The sequence below is a fragment of the Oncorhynchus nerka genome, linkage group LG7 (genome assembly GCF_034236695.1).
Source record: "Oncorhynchus nerka isolate Pitt River linkage group LG7, Oner_Uvic_2.0, whole genome shotgun sequence".
Classification (NCBI taxonomy): Eukaryota; Metazoa; Chordata; class Actinopteri; order Salmoniformes; family Salmonidae; genus Oncorhynchus; species Oncorhynchus nerka.
Window position 1 is genome coordinate 76,983,181 of NC_088402.1, and position 22,116 is coordinate 77,005,296.

At 44.0% G+C, this 22,116-nt stretch overlaps 1 protein-coding gene across 4 annotated transcripts in view; it reads right to left on the reverse strand.

Moving 5' to 3' along the window:
• Positions 1-22,116, reverse strand: part of LOC115132425 (von Willebrand factor A domain-containing protein 5B1-like) — a 94,082-nt gene that overhangs the window by 58,023 nt on the left and 13,943 nt on the right. For all 4 annotated transcript variants that reach the window (XM_029665058.2, XM_029665059.2, XM_029665057.2 and 1 more), the window contains 6 exons: positions 21,429-21,586; positions 21,081-21,212; positions 16,290-16,414; positions 13,505-13,681; positions 8,713-8,823; positions 8,012-8,214 (listed from right to left, as the gene is read on the reverse strand). In XM_029665058.2, the coding sequence (XP_029520918.1) occupies positions 8,012-8,214; positions 8,713-8,823; positions 13,505-13,681; positions 16,290-16,414; positions 21,081-21,212; positions 21,429-21,586 (906 nt within the window). The remainder of the gene's footprint in view (positions 1-8,011; positions 8,215-8,712; positions 8,824-13,504; positions 13,682-16,289; positions 16,415-21,080; positions 21,213-21,428; positions 21,587-22,116) is intronic.

A 22,116-nucleotide genomic window follows, 5' to 3' on the forward strand; every position in this document is an offset into this window, starting at 1 on the left:
GAGCTGAACATAACAGTATGCCAGTGGAAGGGAGGACAGTAGGAGGAGACACTATGAGCTGAACATAACAGTATGCCAGTGGAAGGGAGGACAGTAGGAGGAGACACTATGAGCTGAACATAACAGTATGTCAGTGGAAGGGAGGACAGTAGCAAGAGACACTATGAGCTGAACATAACAGTATGCCAGTGGAAGGGAGGACAGTAGCAGGAGACACTATGAGCTGAACATAACAGTATGCCAGTGGAAGGGAGGACAGTAGCAGGAGACACTATGAGCTGAACATAACAGTATGCCAGTGGAAGGGAGGACAGTAACAGGAGACACTATGAGCTGAACATAACAGTATGCCAGTGGAAGGGAGGACAGTAGCAGGAGACACTATGAGCTGAACATAACAGTATGCCAGTGGAAGGGAGGACAGTAGCAGGAGACACTATGAGCTGAACATAACAGTCAGTAGAAGGGAGGACAGTAACAGGAGACTATGAGCTGAACATAACAGTATGCCAGTGGAAGGGAGGACAGTAGCAGGAGACACTATGAGCTGAACATAACAGTATGCCAGTGGAAGGGAGGACAGTAACAGGAGACACTATGAGCTGAACATAACAGTATGCCAGTGGAAGGGAGGACAGTAGCAGAGACACTATGAGCTGAACATAACAGTATGCCAGTGGAAGGGAGGACAGTAGCAAGAGACACTATGAGCTGAACATAACAGTATGCCAGTGGAAGGGAGGACAGTAACAGGAGACACTATGAGCTGAACATAACAGTATGTCAGTGGAAGGGAGGACAGTAACAGGAGACACTATAAGCTGAACATAACAGTATGCCAGTGGAAGGGAGGACAGTAGCAGGAGACACTATGAGCTGAACATAACAGTATGTCAGTGGAAGGGAGGACAGTAGCAGGAGACACTATGAGCTGAACATAACAGTATGTCAGTGGAAGGGAGGACAGTAACAGGAGACACTATGAGCTGAACATAACAGTATGCCAGTGGAAGGGAGGACAGTAGCAGGAGACACTATGAGCTGAACATAACAGTATGCCAGTGGAAGGAAGGACAGTAGCAGGAGACACTATGAGCTGAACATAACAGTATGCCAGTGGAAGGGAGGACAGTAAGAGGAGACACTATGAGCTGAACATAACAGTATGCCAGTGGAAGGGAGGACAGTAGCAGGAGACACTATGAGCTGAACATAACAGTATGCCAGTGGAAGGGAGGACAGTAGCAGGAGACACTATGAGCTGAACATAACAGTATGCCAGTGGAAGGGAGGACAGTAGCAGGAGACACTATGAGCTGAACATAACTGTCAGTGGAAGGGAGGGCAGTAACAGGAGACACTATGAGCTGAACATAACAGTATGCCAGTGGAAGGGAGGACAGTAGCAAGAGACACTATGAGCTGAACATAACAGTATGTCAGTGGAAGAGAGGACAGTAGGAGGAGACACTATGAGCTGAACATAACTGTCAGTGGAAGGGAGGCCAGTAACAGGAGACACTATGAGCTGAACATAACAGTATGCCAGTGGAAGGGAGGACAGTAGCAGGAGACACTATGAGCTGAACATAACTGTCAGTGGAAGGGAGGACAGTAACAGGAGACACTATGAGCTGAACATAACAGTATGTCAGTGGAAGGGAGGACAGTAACAGGAGACACTATGAGCTGAACATAACAGTATGCCAGTGGAAGGGAGGACAGTAGCAGGAGACTATATGAGCTGAACATAACAGTATGTCAGTGGAAGGGAGGACAGTAGCAGGAGACCCTATGAGCTGAACATAACAGTATGCCAGTGGAAGGGAGGACAGTAGCAGGAGACACTATGAGCTGAACATAACAGTATGCCAGTGGAAGGGAGGACAGTAGCAGGAGACACTATGAGCTGAACATAACTGTCAGTGGAAGGGAGGGCAGTAACAGGAGACACTATGAGCTGAACATAACAGTATGCCAGTGGAAGGGAGGACAGTAGCAAGAGACACTATGAGCTGAACATAACAGTATGTCAGTGGAAGAGAGGACAGTAGGAGGAGTGAGCTGAACATAACTGTCAGTGGAAGGGAGGCCAGTAACAGGAGACACTATGAGCTGAACATAACAGTATGCCAGTGGAAGGGAGGACAGTAGCAGGAGACACTATGAGCTGAACATAACTGTCAGTGGAAGGGAGGACAGTAACAGGAGACACTATGAGCTGAACATAACAGTATGTCAGTGGAAGGGAGGACAGTAACAGGAGACACTATGAGCTGAACATAACAGTATGCCAGTGGAAGGGAGGACAGTAGCAGGAGACACTATGAGCTGAACATAACAGTATGTCAGTGGAAGGGAGGACAGTAGCAGGAGACCCTATGAGCTGAACATAACAGTATGCCAGTGGAAGGGAGGACAGTAGCAGGAGACACTATGAGCTGAACATAACAGTATGCCAGTGGAAGGGAGGACAGTAGCAGGAGACACTATGAGCTGAACATAACTGTCAGTGGAAGGGAGGGCAGTAACAGGAGACACTATGAGCTGAACATAACAGTATGCCAGTGGAAGGGAGGACAGTAGCAAGAGACACTATGAGCTGAACATAACAGTATGCCAGTGGAAGGGAGGACAGTAGCAGGAGACACTATGAGCTGAACATAACAGTATGTCAGTGGAAGAGAGGACAGTAGCAAGAGACACTATGAGCTGAACATAACAGTATGTCAGTGGAAGGGAGGACAGTAGCAGGAGACACTATGAGCTGAACATAACAGTATGTCAGTGGAAGGGAGGACAGTAACAGGAGACACTATGAGCTGAACATAACAGTATGCCAGTGGAAGGGAGGACAGTAACAGGAGACACTATGAGCTGAACATAACAGTATGCCAGTGGAAGGGAGGACAGTAACAGGAGACACTATGAGCTGAACATAACAGTATGCCAGTGGAAGAGAGGACAGTAGCAGGAGACACTATGAGCTGAACATAACAGTATGTCAGTGGAAGGGAGGACAGTAGCAGGAGACACTATGAGCTGAACATAACAGTATGTCAGTGGAAGGGAGGACAGTAACAGGAGACACTATGAGCTGAACATAACAGTATGCCAGTGGAAGGGAGGACAGTAGCAGGAGACACTATGAGCTGAACATAACAGTATGCCAGTGGAAGGGAGGACAGTAACAGGAGACACTATGAGCTGAACATAACTGTCAGTGGAAGGGAGGCCAGTAACAGGAGACACTATGAGCTGAACATAACAGTATGCCAGTGGAAGGGAGGACAGTAACAGGAGACACTATGAGCTGAACATAACAGTATGCCAGTGGAAGGGAGGACAGTAGCAGGAGACACTATGAGCTGAACATAACAGTATGTCAGTGGAAGGGAGGACAGTAACAGGAGACACTATGAGCTGAACATAACAGTATGCCAGTGGAAGGGAGGACAGTAGCAGGAGACACTATGAGCTGAACATAACAGTATGTCAGTGGAAGGGAGGACAGTAACAGGAGACACTATGAGCTGAACATAACAGTATGTCAGTGGAAGGGAGGACAGTAGCAGGAGACCCTATGAGCTGAACATAACAGTATGTCAGTGGAAGGGAGGACAGTAACAGGAGACACTATGAGCTGAACATAACTGTCAGTGGAAGGGAGGCCAGTAACAGGAGACACTATGAGCTGAACATAACAGTATGCCAGTGGAAGGGAGGACAGTAGCAGGAGACACTATGAGCTGAACATAACAGTATGCCAGTGGAAGGGAGGACAGTAGCAGGAGACACTATGAGCTGAACATAACTGTCAGTGGAAGGGAGGACAGTAACAGGAGACACTATGAGCTGAACATAACAGTATGCCAGTGGAAGGGAGGACAGTAGCAAGAGACACTATGAGCTGAACATAACAGTATGTCAGTGGAAGAGAGGACAGTAGGAGGAGACACTATGAGCTGAACATAACAGTATGCCAGTGGAAGGGAGGACAGTAGCAGGAGACACTATGAGCTGAACATAACAGTATGTCAGTGGAAGAGAGGCCAGTAACAGGAGACACTATGAGCTGAACATAACAGTATGCCAGTGGAAGGGAGGACAGTAGCAGGAGACACTATGAGCTGAACATAACTGTCAGTGGAAGGGAGGACAGTAACAGGAGACACTATGAGCTGAACATAACAGTATGTCAGTGGAAGGGAGGACAGTAACAGGAGACACTATGAGCTGAACATAACAGTATGCCAGTGGAAGGGAGGACAGTAGCAGGAGACACTATGAGCTGAACATAACAGTATGTCAGTGGAAGGGAGGACAGTAGCAGGAGACCCTATGAGCTGAACATAACAGTATGTCAGTGGAAGGGAGGACAGTAACAGGAGACACTATGAGCTGAACATAACAGTATGTCAGTGGAAGGGAGGACAGTAACAGGAGACACTATGAGCTGAACATAACAGTATGCCAGTGGAAGGGAGGACAGTAGCAGGAGACACTATGAGCTGAACATAACAGTATGTCAGTGGAAGGGAGGACAGTAGCAGGAGACACTATGAGCTGAACATAACAGTATGCCAGTGGAAGGGAGGACAGTAGCAGGAGACACTATGAGCTGAACATAACAGTATGCCAGTGGAAGGGAGGACAGTAACAGGAGACACTATGAGCTGAACATAACTGTCAGTGGAAGGGAGGCCAGTAACAGGAGACACTATGAGCTGAACATAACAGTATGCCAGTGGAAGGGAGGACAGTAGCAGGAGACACTATGAGCTGAACATAACTGTCAGTGGAAGGGAGGCCAGTAACAGGAGACACTATGAGCTGAACATAACAGTATGCCAGTGGAAGGGAGGACAGTAGCAGGAGACACTATGAGCTGAACATAACAGTATGTCAGTGGAAGGGAGGACAGTAACAGGAGACACTATGAGCTGAACATAACAGTATGCCAGTGGAAGGGAGGACAGTAACAGGAGACACTATGAGCTGAACATAACAGTATGTCAGTGGAAGGGAGGACAGTAACAGGAGACACTATGAGCTGAACATAACAGTATGCCAGTGGAAGGGAGGACAGTAGCAGGAGACACTATGAGCTGAACATAACAGTATGTCAGTGGAAGGGAGGACAGTAACAGGAGACACTATGAGCTGAACATAACAGTATGCCAGTGGAAGGGAGGACAGTAGCAGGAGACACTATGAGCTGAACATAACTGTCAGTGGAAGGGAGGCCAGTAACAGGAGACACTATGAGCTGAACATAACAGTATGCCAGTGGAAGGGAGGACAGTAGCAGGAGACACTATGAGCTGAACATAACAGTATGTCAGTGGAAGGGAGGACAGTAACAGGAGACACTATGAGCTGAACATAACAGTATGTCAGTGGAAGGGAGGACAGTAACAGGAGACACTATGAGCTGAACATAACAGTATGCCAGTGGAAGGGAGGACAGTAGCAGGAGACACTATGAGCTGAACATAACAGTATGTCAGTGGAAGGGAGGACAGTAACAGGAGACACTATGAGCTGAACATAACAGTATGTCAGTGGAAGGGAGGACAGTAGCAGGAGACCCTATGAGCTGAACATAACAGTATGTCAGTGGAAGGGAGGACAGTAACAGGAGACACTATGAGCTGAACATAACTGTCAGTGGAAGGGAGGCCAGTAACAGGAGACACTATGAGCTGAACATAACAGTATGCCAGTGGAAGGGAGGCCAGTAGCAGGAGACACTATGAGCTGAACATAACAGTATGCCAGTGGAAGGGAGGACAGTAGCAGGAGACACTATGAGCTGAACATAACAGTATGCCAGTGGAAGGGAGGACAGTAGCAGGAGACACTATGAGCTGAACATAACAGTATGTCAGTGGAAGGGAGGACAGTAGCAGGAGACACTATGAGCTGAACATAACAGTATGCCAGTGAAAGGGAGGACAGTAGCAGGAGACACTATGAGCTGAACATAACAGTATGCCAGTGGAAGGGAGGACAGTAGCAGGAGACACTATGAGCTGAACATAACAGTATGCCAGTGGAAGGGAGGACAGTAGCAGGAGACACTATGAGCTGAACATAACAGTATGTCAGTGGAAGAGAGGACAGTAGCAAGAGACACTATGAGCTGAACATAACAGTATGTCAGTGGAAGGGAGGACAGTAGCAGGAGACACTATGAGCTGAACATAACAGTATGTCAGTGGAAGGGAGGACAGTAACAGGAGACACTATGAGCTGAAGATAACAGTATGCCAGTGGAAGGGAGGACAGTAACAGGAGACACTATGAGCTGAACATAACAGTATGCCAGTGGAAGGGAGGACAGTAACAGGAGACACTATGAGCTGAACATAACAGTATGCCAGTGGAAGAGAGGACAGTAACAGGAGACACTATGAGCTGAACATAACAGTATGTCAGTGGAAGGGAGGACAGTAACAGGAGACACTATGAGCTGAACATAACAGTATGCCAGTGGAAGGGAGGACAGTAGCAGGAGACACTATGAGCTGAACATAACAGTATGCCAGTGGAAGGGAGGACAGTAGCAGGATACACTATGAGCTGAACATAACAGTATGCCAGTGGAAGGGAGGACAGTAACAGGAGACACTATGAGCTGAACATAACTGTCAGTGGAAGGGAGGCCAGTAACAGGAGACACTATGAGCTGAACATAACAGTATGTCAGTGGAAGGGAGACACTATGAGCTGAACATAACAGTATGCCAGTGGAAGGGAGGACAGTAACAGGAGACACTATGAGCTGAACATAACAGTATGCCAGTGGAAGGGAGGACAGTAGCAGGAGACACTATGAGCTGAACATAACAGTATGCCAGTGGAAGGGAGGACAGTAACAGGAGACACTATGAGCTGAACATAACTGTCAGTGGAAGGGAGGCCACTAACAGGAGACACTATGAGCTGAACATAACAGTATGTCAGTGGAAGGGAGGACAGTAACAGGAGACACTATGAGCTGAACATAACTGTCAGTGGAAGGGAGGCCACTAACAGGAGACACTATGAGCTGAACATAACAGTATGTCAGTGGAAGGGAGGACAGTAGCAGGAGACACTATGAGCTGAACATAACAGTATGCCAGTGGAAGGGAGGACAGTAACAGGAGACACTATGAGCTGAACATAACAGTATGCCAGTGGAAGGGAGGACAGTAGCAGGAGACACTATGAGCTGAACATAACATTATGCCAGTGGAAGGGAGGACCGTATCAGGAGACACTATGAGCTGAACATAACAGTATGCCAGTGGAAGGGAGGACAGTAGCAGGAGACACTATGAGCTGAACATAACAGTATGCCAGTGGAAGGGAGGACCGTATCAGGAGACCCACCTGTGAGTATTATTATGATTTCTCATTGTAGCCAATTCAGTTGCAGTAATTCCGTTACTGATTTTTGGGTAATTCAGTTACCAATTTGGCAATGGAATTACGAGTTTTAATCACTTGATAATTCATAAACTAGATTGATAGCATTAAATATAACTATGTCTACCATCACTTGTTACATCTGTGAACGTTCATTATCCTCCCACCTCACAAGGGAGAGAAATGAGAAAATATCTTAAAGATATGTGGATTTCTGGTAACGGAATTTCAAGGCACAAGGTAATGTTTCTTAAACTTACAGATGGCAAACATTTGTGTTGATATTAGTTGGCAGGGGTCTCTACTTAAACATTATTGTGTTTTGAAGTATTTCTAATACCTTTTAAGACTTTTTCTGGTAGATGTTATCTAAGACCCCTTTTTCTGTATGTTTATTCAGAAATCAAAAACTTTTCTTAAGATGGAAAATGGATCTTAATTTCCCCAAAATATAGACTCTTAGCTTTCATTTGACACCCGCTTTAATATGCTCCTATGAACTTCACATGTTGGTGCTCATGGGATCTTTTACGTGGAAATGTCATAATATTGAATACGGAGACAACAAAGTTCAGTAAGTTGATGGTGTGTTAACCTGGTGTAGCGGGCATGGCTGCGGACCAGCTCGATGACCTTCCCTGTGTTGCTGACGGCCCCATCTGTGATCAGGAAGAGCATGCGTGGATGACCCACGTGCATGGGTTGCCTCAGGATCCAGTTAAGTGGTGCCAGGATGTTGGTGCCGCCCATGTCAGCTCGGATCTTCCTGATGTACTCACAAGCCATGGTTACTGTTTCCTGAATCATGGAGTGACAGGGGAGAAGCATATTACTAGTCTTGAGTCTCTTGTTACAGACACTTGTAGCTGCCCAGAGAAAAGACAGGGAGGGAAGCATATTATAGCGGCATTTATTATAATAATACACACAATAACATTTAGTCATCTAACAGAGGCAGACAAGTGTGTCTGTGAATTATACTCGTACTCCGACTACATTTACAGTTGACCTTTATTGTCATATAGCAGACGCTCTTATCCAGAACGACTTACTGGAGTAATTAGGGTTAAGTGCCTTGCTCAAGGGCACATCAACAGATTTTTCGAACCAGCTATTTTTTGGGATACTGGCCCGCCGCTCTTAATCAGTATGCTACCTGTCACCCCTACCTGTACTACGTGTAGCTGTGAAATCTGTCACGCAAGATTAAGCATTTACTAATAGAGATTTTATCACTGACATGCAGTTCAATAATATTGACCTGAAAAAAGAAACTATGTTCTGCTTTCCTCATACCTCATCATAGCTCTGACTGGTAGAAAACAGTGTTTTGAATGTGGAGCCAAAGCCGATGATGTTGAAGAGACTGGCAGGCACAATGCTCTTCAGGATCACCACCATGGCATCCTGGGAACAGAACAGAAATAGAAACACAAGGTCAATACGAAGGAGAGGAGAATGAGAAAAGAGGGAAAGAGATGGAGAGAGATGGAAATGAAAAGGAAAAAGAACAAGACAGGCAGACAAGGCGGTCAATCTTTAAGAGACTCTAACAACCAGCCTTGTTCACCTGGCTGCAAGTGTTATTCTTGACGTTTAAACATTTTCGGCTGCGGCAGTATGACCAGATTACAATTTTATCTGTCAGCAGGCTAGTTACTATACACTGGAGAGCGTCTTTGTGGTGCACTAGACAAGTGCAACATAATCCATTGTGTTATTATTATTATTATTCTTATCTCTGTGTGACAGAGGGACGGGCCAGTGTATTATTAGAAAGTGTATGCTCAATAACAACCATTCATTTCAAGTTTGCCTGTCATCATATTTCACTGTATTATGTTGTTGTTGTTTTTTACACCAAATTGTGTATTTAATACCCTTTCTTTGTGAATGTTTCATTTATTTATGACTGAAAAAAATCTAATCAAATCAAAGTTTATTGGTCATTTCAAGAACTGAAAGTTTCTTCAAGTGCAGTCGCAAAAATCATCAAGTGTTATGATGAAACTGGCTCTCATGAGGACCTCCACAGGAAAAGAAGGCACAGAGTTACCTCTGCTGCAGAGGATAAGTTCATTAGAGTTACCAGCCTCAGAAATTGCGGCCCAAAGAAATTATTCACATAGTTCAAGTAACAGACACATCTCAACTAGAGGTCGGCCGATTAATTGGGGCCGATTTCAAGTTTTCATAACAATCGGAAATCGGTATTTTTGGGCGCCGATTTGCCAATTATTATTATTATATATATTTTTTACACCTTTATATAATATTTATTTAACTTGGCAAGTCAGTTAAGAAAACATTCTTCATTTCAATGACGGCCTAGAAACGATGGGTTATCTGCCTCGTTCAGGGGCAGAACGATTTTCACCTTGTCGGCTCGGGGGATCCAATCTTGCAACCTTACAGTTAACTAGTCCAACGCAATAACGACCTGCCTCTCTCTCGTTGCACTCCACAAGGAGACTGCTGTTACGCAAATGCAGTAAGCCAAGGTAAGTTGCTAGCTAGCATTAAACTTATGTTATAAAAAACAATCAATCATAATCACTAGTTAACTACACGCGTGTCCTGCGTTGCATATAATCTGACTGAGCATACAAGCATACAAGTATCTAACTGAGCGGTGGTAGGCAGAAGCAGGCGCATAAACATTCATTCAAACAGCACTCTCGTGCGTTTTGCCAGCAGCTCTTCGTTGTGCGTCAAGCATTGCGCTGTTTATGACTTCAAGCCTATCAACTCCCGAGATGAGGCTGGTGTAACCGAAGTGAAATGGCTGGCTAGTTAGTGCGCTAATAGCGTTTCAAACTTCACTCGCTCTGAGCCTTGGGGTGGTTGTTTCCCTTACTCTGCATGGGTAACCCTGCTTCGATGTGGTGGCTGTTGTCGTTGTGTTGCTGGTTCGAGCCCAGGGAGGAGCGAGGAGAGGGACGGAAGCTATACTGTTACACTGACAATACTAAAGTGACTATAAGAACATCCAATAGTCAACAGTTAATTAAATACAAATGGTATAGAGGGAAATAGTCCTATAATTCCTATAATAACTACAACCTAAAACTTCTTACCTGGGAATATTGAAGGCTCGTGTTAAAAGGAACCACCAGCTTTCATATGTTCTCAGCAAGGAACTGAAACGTTAGCTTTCTTACAAAGCACATATTGCACTTTTACTTTCTTCTCCAACACTATGTTTTTGCATTATTTAAACCAAATTGAACATGTTTCATTATTTACTTGAGGCAAAATTGATTTCATTGATGTATTATATTAAGTTAAAATAAGTATTTATTCAGTATTGTTGTAATTGTCATTATTACAAATACATGATTTTTTTTTTTTTTTTTAATCGTCCGATTAAATCGGTAACGGCTTTTTTGGTCTCCCAATAATCGGTATCGGCGTTGAAAAACCATAATCGGTCTACCTCTAATCTTAACATCAACTGTTCAGAGGAGACTGCGTGAATCAGGCCTTCATGGTCGAATTACTGCAAAGAAACCACTACTAAAGGACACCAATAATAAGAAGAGACTTGCTTGGGCAAAGAAACACAAGCAATGGATATTAGACCGATGGAAATCTGTCCTTTGATCTGATGAGTCAGAATTTGAGATTTTTGGCTCAAACCGCCGTGTCTTTGTGAGACGCAGAGTAGGTGAAAGGATGATCTTCGCATGTGTGGTTCCCATCGTGATGCATGGAGGAGGAGGTGTGATGGTGCTTTGCTGGTGCCTCTGTTAGTGAATATTTTCTTTAATTCAAGGCACACTTAACCAGTATGGCTACCACAGCATTCTGCAGCAATACGCCATCCCACTTGGCTTGCGCTTAGTGGGACTATCATTTGTTTTCAACAGGACAATCACCCAAAACACCTCCAGGCTATGTAAGGGCTATTTGAACAAGAAGGGGAGGGATGGAGTGCTGCATCAGATGACCTAGCCTCCAATCACCCAACCTCAACCCAATTGAGATAGTTTGGGATGAGGTGGACCACAAAGTGAAGGAAAAGCAGCCAACAAGTGCTCAGCGTATGTGGGAACTCTTTCATGACTGTTGGAAAAGCATTCCAGGTGAAGCTGGTTGAGAGAATGCCAAGAGTGTGCAAAGCTGTCATCAAGGCAAAGGGTGGCTACTTTGAATATTCTCATACTGCATACTGTTTTGCCCATTTACCCTCTGAATGGCACACCTACACAATCCATGTTTCAATTGTCTCAAGGCTTAAAAATCCTTCTTAAACCCATCTCCCCCCCTTCATCTACACTGATTGAAGTGAATTCAACAGGTGACATCAATAAGGTATCATAGACTAATCAGGTGAATTCAGATAAAAGCTATGTCATGTTTTGTACACTCAGTGTATAATGGTGAAGAGAAAGTCAATCCTGTCATTTCTGTGTTGCTATGACAAAAAGTTGACAGAAATGTCATGATTTCTTTTCTTTTACTCTCTAAAATATAGAAATACAACCCTCCTCTGACCCATTGAGGAACAGTAATGGCATTTTCTCTGTCATAAAGCATGCATGTATGAAGCAGTTGTTATATGTAATGGACTTTCTTCATGACATGCAACAATACAGAGAAAGTGGATAGAGAATGTTATTGCAGAGATTGATTAGAGAGTCTGCTCACAGGAAACTTCAATGCTTTTTGTCAATTTCAAGTCGTTGTGTCATAGAAAATCTCCACTGCTCTTTCTCCCACTTTCAAAGGTGTTATCAAATTGGTGCTCGCTAGCATTTTGGGGTCGCTGGCATTTTGGTGTCATAGAAATCTCTCTTTCTCATTATATTCAGTTAAAGATGCTATCAAATTGGGGCCTGGCATTTTGGGGGAGTTTCTGGCAGATCAAAGAAACCGAGGAGAAATGATTTCATCATCATCGGCCTGACCTGGCTGGGTCAGGTCAGACCGATCCCCCCTCAGGAGAGTGAAAATATTTGTCATGGGTCCTCAGATCCTCAAAAGATTTTACAGCTGCACCCGAGAGGATCCTGACGGGTTGCATAACTGCCTGGTATGGCAACTGCTCGGCCTCCGACCGCAAGGCACTACAGAGGGTAGTGCGTAAGGCCCAGTACATCATCGGGGCCAAGCTTCCTGCCATCCAGTACCTCTATACCAGGCGGTGTCAGAGGAAGGCCATAAAAATTGTCAAAGACTCCAGCCACCCAAGTCATAGACGGCAAGCGGTACCGGAGCGCCAAGTCTAGGTCCAAGAGGCTTCTAAACAGCTTCTACCCCCAAGCCATTAGACTCCTGAACAGCTAATCAAATGGCAACCCGGACTATTTGCACCCCCCCCCCCACTACACTGCTGCTACTTTCTGTTATTACCTATGCATAGCCACTTTAACAACCCTACCTGCATGTACATACTTATCTCAAATACCTCGACACCGGTGCCCCCGCACATTGACACATTGACTCTGTACCGGTACCCCCTGCATATAGCCCCGCTATTGTTATTTACTGTTGCTCTTTAAAAAAAAAAATAATCTTATCTTACTTTTTATTTGTTAGGTATTTTCGTAAAACTGCATCATTGGTTAAGGGCTTGTAAGCATTTCACTGTAAGGTCTACACCTGTTGTATTCGGCGCATGTAACAAATAAAATGATTTGATTGAGTTGATTTAAGTCAGGCTTTGGGGTGTCAGAGGGAGAGGATGCCCATCTCTCCCCAATCAGAAGATTTCTGAGTATGAGTCATGCTGCCCTGCTGTGCATGACAGACCAACAGGGGTTAGTCAAACATCACCACTCTCAGCCCAGTCCAATCATGTAACATTACAGTCAGATGCACTGGAAATAAAGGCCGAGCTGAGATGAGTTTCCATTGACCTTTCCATCAAATGACCAGTGAGTCATTGAGTCATTAATAGCACATCTTACATATCTAATTAGTAAACTATGTTATTCCTTCATAATTCATTCCATTACTTTAGTTGCCCTTAAGTCTCCATCCTCCAGGTTTAGTTTTGCCAAACTACTCAGTTTATTATGTTTATGCCCTTATTAAGAATAGATTACGAATGGGTTTTCAATGTGTTATGAAGTCATGACAGTACCTTGACACAGCTGATGTTGACCCCACTCATGCTCCCACTGCGGTCGATGAGGAAGATGAACTCTCCATGCACCTTCCTCAGGTCAGAGGTCATGGACTTGAGGTCTGGGCAGAAGTTGAGCATAACCGCAGGGTTGTGGAGGATGTCCTTGTGGAGACGCTTACGAATGATATCCACCTTCACTTTGCCACATTGCCAGAGGATAACATGGTGAGAGAAGTGCTTGAGATCTAGTCTACACATGATCAGAGGATAACATGGTGAGAGGATATCATGGCCACAGGATAACATGGTCAGAGGATAACATGGTCAGAGGACAACATGGTGAGAGAAGTACTTGAGATCTAGTCTACACATGACCAGAGGATAACATGGTGAGAGGATATCATGGCCAGAGGATAACCTGGTCAGAGGATAACATGGTGAGAGGATATCGTGGCCAGAGGATAACGTGGCCAGAGGATAACGTGGCCAGAGGATAACGTGGTCAGAGGATAACGTGGCCAGAACATAACGTGGCCAGAGGATAACCTGGCCAGAGGATAACCTGGTCAGAGGATAACCTGGTCAGAGGATAACCTGGTCAGAACATAACATGGTCAGAGGATAACATGGTGAGAGGATATCATGGTCAGAGGATAACATGGTCAGAGGATAACATGGTCAGAGGATAACATGGTCAGAGGATAACGTGGTCAGAGGACAACGTGGTCAGAGGATAACGTGGTCAGAGGATAACATGGTCAGAGGATAACATGGTGAGAGGATAACGTGGTCAGAGGACAACATGGTCAGAGGATAACGTGGTCAGATGATAACGTGGTCAGAGGATAACGTGGTCAGAGGATAACGTGGTCAGAGGATAACGTGGTCAGAGGACAACGTGGTCAGATGATAACATGGTCAGAGGATAACGTGGTCAGAGGATAACATGGTCAGAGGATAACATGGTCAGAACATAACATGGTCAGAGGATAACATGGTGAGAGGATATCATGGTCAGAGGATAACATGGTCAGAGGATAACATGGTCAGAGGATAACATGGTCAGAGGATAACGTGGTCAGAGGACAACGTGGTCAGAGGATAACGTGGTCAGAGGATAACATGGTCAGAGGATAACATGGTGAGAGGATAACGTGGTCAGAGGACAACATGGTCAGAGGATAACGTGGTCAGAGGATAACGTGGTCAGAGGATAACGTGGTCAGAGGATAACGTGGTCAGAGGATAACGTGGTCAGAGGACAACGTGGTCAGATGATAACATGGTCAGAGGATAACGTGGTCAGAGGATAACATGGTCAGAGGATAACATGGTCAGAGGATAACATGGTCAGTGGATACAGTAAGAAAATAATGAAATAAAGAGAATGAGATCCCAATCACATCATGTAAGCTTTGAATAAGAGCCATATTCACATACAGCAATGACTTTGTACATGTCATTTTTTATACATATCTTACATGTCACAAATGATAAGAAAATTATTATAATTTTATTAAAATTAGTTATAGCTCTACAAGGCAGCGTTCCCCTAAACTACAACACAGCTGTTTCCTTCATGCTAAGATCCATTAGATACGTAGATCTAACAATAAAATACGGAACGTTTTTGATAAGCTGATTTCAGCTATGCTTCTTAAAGGAAATTACGGTTGGGAATTTGTTTAAAATGACACCCAAATGATTTGAAAGAGAAAGGACACTCAATCAACTGGTGCATGTGTTCTTGCAGGTAGAAATTCCAAGCAGAACACTGAGGACTTTGTGGTTTCCATAGTAACCCCTTTTTATCCCACACATCATTTTAGGCTAAGTGTCCTCTCTCTCCCTCCCATTGAGGTCTACTGGTCATTTAAGGATGTAATTGTATCTACCACCGTAGTGCCATTCAGACATATGGAGAATAAGGTACAATCTGTACCGACACGATTTCACCTCAAGAAAAATAATAAACTCACCATTCAAACAACATACTGTAACTCCAATGTGTATCATTCATGTGTGGTTTTAAAATGATCTCAGAGAGGTTGAAATAAATCAATTGCTTTCATATAATAATAATGGACACGGGAATACTGGAATGCACTACTAATACAGGCCAAACCAGGTCTAACAAATCACACAAAACTGGCAAAAGGTGTGGATACACAGCCCTTAAGAAAAAAAATTGCAGTCAGAGTGCAGTATAACTGCCGTACACTGTAGTATAACTGCAGTACACTAGTATAACTGTAGTACACTGTAGTATAACTGTAGTCAGAGTGCAGTATGACTGCTGTACACTGTAGAATAACTGTAGTCAGAGCGCAGTATGACTGCAGTATACTTCAAATACTGGGTCCAAAATAACAGTTTATTTTGCAGTATAACCGCAGTACACTGTAGTATAAATGTAGTTAATGTGCAGTATAACTGCAGTACGCTTCAAGTACTGCGTCGAAAACAACACAGTTTATTTTGCAGTGTAACTGCAGTTCAACTGCAGTACATTGCAGTTATTCTGCAATTACTGCATCCAAAATACCCCAGTCGACTGCAGTTACTGCACTTTTACTTTAGTTTCAGAACTGCTATCTTTTCTTATAAGAGAGGTCTCATTATCTGTTGTTATTGAATATTCATGATGCTATATGCTTTTCTTCTCTAATTATAAGCAGCATCTTGCCATTTTACAAAGCCTCTTTAATCTATATGAGTCCTCTCAGACAGCTGCTTCTTTGTCACTCAATAAGGCTACTGGGTAAAACGCAGATCACATCAGATCAGATGCAGCACTCACTTTCTTTTCATTACTGGAGTCCTTCTTGATGGCCTTCATGTAGTCACTCTTCCCTGTGAGGTGTTCATCGTACTCCTCCAGTGTCATGTCTCCATCCTCAATCAGCACAAGAGGCAGATGAGGATCTAGTAGGAAACAATGGGCACTAGACTAATATGGTACAGTATCACCTTGACAACAAGCAGGTTTCAGTATGAGCCATAACACTGATAGAAGGGTACAATATGCAATTCCTGCAAACATCTGTCAGAGAAAAGGCAGACGTGGCCAAGTAGTATATATTTCTGTCACAGACTAATCTTGGTTAACCCATAACTAAAGTCTTGCGTAATTGGTCAGGTGCTTAATTAAGTTCTGGGTGTTAAAAGAAGTGATAGAATGAGGAGCGGAACCGTAACGAAGAGCTCCTCCCACTCTCGTTGCAAGTTACAGGCAAGTCTATGGGCCAGATGTCCCCTCCCCTTCCATAATTTTAAAAAATGCTATTACTTGCGAAATCGTGATTTGTCCTGAGCACAGGAACTAATGCTGCTTGCTATCTCACGCATCCCATTTTATCATGACAGATACAGTGGGGCAAAAAAGTATTTAGTCAGCCACCAATTGTGCAAGTTCTCCCACTTAAAAAGATGAGAGAGGCCTGTAATTTTCATCATAGGTACACTTCAACTATGACAGACAAAATGAGAAAAACAATCCAGAAAATCACATTGTAGGATTTTTTATGAATTTATTTGCAAATTATGGTGGAAAATAAGTATTTGGTCACCTACAAACAAGCAAGATTTCTGGCTCTCAGACCTGTAACTCGTTACCTGTATTAATGGCACCTGTTTGAACTTGTTATTCGTATAAAAGACACCTGTCCACAACATCAAACAGTCACACTCCAAACTCCACTATGGACAAGACCAAAGAGCTGTCAAAGACCTGCACCAGGCTGGCAAGACTGAATCTGCAAAAGGTAAGCAGCTTGGTTTGAAGAAATCAACTGTGGAAGACATACAAGACCACTGATAATCTCCCTCGATCTGGGGCTCCACGCAAGATCTCACCCCGTGGGGTCAAAATGATCACAAGAACGGTGAGCAAAAATCCCAGAACCACACGGGGGACCTAGTGAATGACCTGCAGAGAGCTGGGACCAAAGTAACAAAGCCTACCATCAGTAACACACTACGCCGCCAGGGACTCAAATCCTGCAGTGCCAGACGTGTCCCCCTGCTTAAGCCAGTACATGTCCAGGCCCGTCTGAAGTTTGCTAGAGAGCATTTGGATGATCCAGAAGAAGATTGGGAGAATGTCATATGGTCAGATGAAACCAAAATATAACTTTTTGGTAAAAACTCAACTCGTCATGTTTGGAGGACAAAGAATGCTGAGTTACATCCAAAGGAGACTATACCTACTGTGAAGCATGGGGGTGGAAACATCATGCTTTGGGGTTGTTTTCTGCAAAGGGACCAGGACGACGGATCCGTGTAAAGGAAAGAATGAATGGGGCCATGTATCGTGAGATTTTGAGTGAAAACCTCCTTCCATCAGCAAGGGCATTGAAGATGAAACGTGGCTGGGTCTTTCAGCATGACAATGATCCCAAACACACCGCCCGGGCAACGAAGGAGTGGCTTCGTAAGAAGCATTTCAAGGTCCTGGAGTGGCCTAGCCAGTCTCCAGATCTCAACCCCATAGAAAATCTTTGGAGGGAGTTGAAAGTCCGTGTTGGCCAGCAACAGCTCCAAATCATCACTACTCTAGAGGAGATCTGCATGGAGGAATGGGCCAAAATACCAGCAACAGTGTGTGAAAACCTTGTGAAGACTTACAGAAAACGATTGACCTCTGTCATTGCCAACAAAGGGTATATAACAAAGTATTGAGATAAACTTTTGTTATTGACCAAATACTTATTTTCCACCATAATTTGAAAGTAAATTCATTACAAATCCTACAATGTGATTTTCTGGATTTTTCTTTCTCATTTTGTCTGTCATAGTTGAAGTGTACCTATGATGAAAATTACAGGCCTCTCTCATCTTTTTAAGTGGGAGAACTTGCACAATTGGTGGCTGACTAAATACTTTTTTGCCCCACTGTATATGGTACCATTTATGCTTATGTAGTCTGTCCATGAGTGATTAGTCACAGACTAAGGTCCCTCTTGGATTTTGATTCCAGAGAAATGCTGTTGCTGTCAAGTCAATATGCCAGCTCCACTACTGTGATTAAAAGTGCTTTGCTATTTTCTTCTCATATTCTTCTCTCCACAGGCATCCCTCAATACATCTCTCTGCAGTGAAGTTCATGGCGAGCTGTTTTTATTGACCATTTAGTAAATCAAGCTTTTGATGAATACCGTCCAACAATCCCTTTTCAAAATAATTTTAAGTTAATTTCACTATACAAAAACTGAGGGAAAACTGCTTCCGGCAAGCACTCCATACATCTCTCTATTGCCATGGCCATCTGGTTGTGCTCAGCAGTCTCCTTGATGAGATTGAAACCCCAGTCCCACAGTCGACTGAATTGAATTGCACAGCAAGCCACTGGCCCTAGGGCCGTAAACAAAGCCATCTCTTTAGAGCCTTATTGGACAAGCAATCTGGGGACTCATTCCTGCCTCTGGGAGACAACTGGCCCAGGCAGAGATTAAGACAACCAGGAGAGGACTAAGATAGAGAAGGAGAGAAAAAGGCAGGTGGGGGTTTAAAGAAAGAGAGAGAGAGAGAAGTAAGGATAGAGAGATATATATATACAGTATATACTGTATATATGTAACAGTATAACTTTAGACTGTCCCCTCGCCCATACCCGGGCGCGAACCAGGGACCCTCTGCACACATCAACAACAGTCACCCACGAAGCATCGTTACCCATCGCTCTACAAAAGCCGCGGCCCTTGCAGAGCAAGGGGAACCACTACTTCAAGGTCTCAGAGCAAGTGATGTCACAGATTGAAACGCTATTTAGCGCGCACCGCTAACTAAGCTAGCCGTTTCACATCCGTTACATATATACACTACCGGTCAAAAGTTTTATAACACCTACTCATTCAAGGATGTTTCTTTATTTTTACTATTTTTTACATTATAGAATAATAGTTTAGACATCAAAACTATGAAATATCAAATATGGAATCATGATAAGATAGCGCCGAAGAGGATGGATGACGTTTTACCAACTGTGGTATTTTGTTTGTTTTTCTGCGTTATTTGTAACTTGTTTTTTTAACTTATTTTCTACATAATGTTGCTGCTACCATCTCTTATGACCGAAAATAACTTCTGGACATCAGAACAGCAATTACTCACCTCGAACTGGAAGAAGCTTTTTCCTTTTAATGAGTCCGACAAGAAGGATATACTGCTTTCCCCGGAACAGGCCCAAATCCCTGTCATTTCCGTGAAGAAAAGACGGAGGAAAAAGGGTCGCAGGTCGGGCTGCCTTCTGAGAATCCGTAGGCGAACGAGTAAACTCCCACTACCATCAGTTCTATTGGCTAACGTGCAATCATTGGAAAATAAAATGTATGACCTACGATTAAGATTATCATACCAACGGGACATTAAAAACTGTAATATATTATGTTTCATCGAGTTGTGGCTGAACGACGACACAGATAATATAGAGCTGGCGTAATTTTCCATGCAGAACAGAGAAGCTACGTCTGGTAAGACGAGGGGTGGGGGTGTGTGTTTATTTGTCAATAACAGCTGGTGCGCAATGTCTAATATTAAATAAGTCTTGAGGTATTGCTCGCCTTATGATAAGCTGTAGACCACACTATCTACCAAGAGAGTTCTCATCTATATTATTTGTAGCTGTCTATTTACCACTGCAGACCGATGCTGGCACTAAGACTGCACTTAACCAACTCTATGAATCCATAATCAAATAAGAAAATGCTCATCCAGAAGCAGCGCTCCTAGTGGCCGGGGACTTTAATGCAGTCAAACTTAAATCATGTTTACCACATTTCTACCAGCATGTCACATGTGCAGCCAGAGGGGAAAAAACTCTAGACCGCCTTTACTCCACACAGAGACGCGTACAAAGCTTTCACCCACCCTCCATTTGGCAAATCTGACCAAAATTCTATCCTCCTGATTCCTGCTTACAAGCCAAAACTAAAGCAGGAAGCACCAGTGACTCGCACAATACGGAACTGGTCAGATGACGCAGATGCTATGCTACAGGACTGTTTTGCTAGCACAGACTGGAATATGTTCCGGGATTCATCCAATGGCGTTGAGGAGTATACCACCTCAGTCATCGGCTTCATCAATAAGGTTCTCAACGACATCATCCCCACAGTGACCGTACGTACATATCCCAACCAGAAGCCATGGATTACAGGCAACATCCGCATTGAGCTAAAGGCTAGAGCTGCCACTTTCAAGGAGCGGGACACTAATCCGGACACTTATAAGAAATCCCGCTATGCCCTCAGACAAAGGCTGATGACTCAACTCCTGTGTGATCTGATTAACTGTCCACATATAAATAACAGGGTGAATTGTTTGCAGCAGATAGTCAATGATTTTCCCACAAGCACTGACTTTGCTGATGAATACTTTGTTGAGGGATGATACGATTGTGATGTGTCATTGTCTCACTTAGCTATCCAGTCGCTCTGTATAAGAGCATCTGCTAAATGACTAAAACGTCAAATGTAAAATGTAACACTGGCCTATTCTGTGTATGTGATATTGTATTTGAAGAGGCGTGAGTAATGGTAGTCCCTGGCAGGCTGAATGGTGGGTGGTGTGTCCGCAACAGTACAGTACCCACCACTGGGGTAGATGATGATCTCCACAGGGCAGTCGTAGGTGTACTTGTCAGCGAGTGTGATGACGACGCTGGTGGCTGAGCGGGCCAGGGGGTCTGCGTCGGCCCGGATGGCATGAGAGGGGCTTTCCACACCTGCACAAAGACACCTCTAAAGCATCTACAGTGTAGAATAAACAGTGGAATCACATGAACAAGATATCACAAAAAAACTCAAATTAATCTTGTTTGTGTGAACAGAGGTAGCTTTGTACTCATAGAGGAAAGATGTCTGTTGGTCAGTGGAACATAAATTGTATTATAATACAAATAAACTGCAACGTGTAGATGGTTGTATGTTGTGTCTCTGACCTGCAAGGAGATACGGGGCTCTGATCTCCAGCTGGAAGCTAAACTCATAGTCAATAGAGTTGATGGCCTCTTCCTCCAGCAGCTGGGCCATGTACAGCTGGGGGGTGATAGGAGTCTGCTCATTTGGATCCAGTGCACAATTATGCCTGCTGCCCCTCCTGTGCAAGAAAATACCACAATAGAAAATCATAGTAATTTAATTCATAGTCTTGTTGTCACATCTACTCCCGCTCCTCCCCTCCGGCTTCAACGTTGCCGGTTTACTAACCACAGGTCCTGGGAACCATCATTACGCGGACCTGGCATTCATCATTAAGCACACCTGGACTCCATTACCTCACTCATTACCTCCCCTTTATCTGACACTCTCTTAGGTTCTTTCCCCAGGCATTATTGTTTCTGTTGTTCATGTCTAGACGCTACTCCTATGTTGTATCGTTCCATGTTTTTTATATTAAACTTACCACCTGCACCTGCTTCTCGACTCCCAGCGTCTATGTTACACTTGTCCACCAATCGGCTATCTCTCTGTCTGTGTTATTATTCTTTTTTTAATTTGACCTTTTTAACTAGGCAAGTCAGTTAAGAACACATTCTTATTTACAATGATGGCCTACACCGGCCAAACCCGGACGACGCTGGGCCAATTGTGCGCCGCCCTATGGGACTACCAATCACAGCCGGCTGT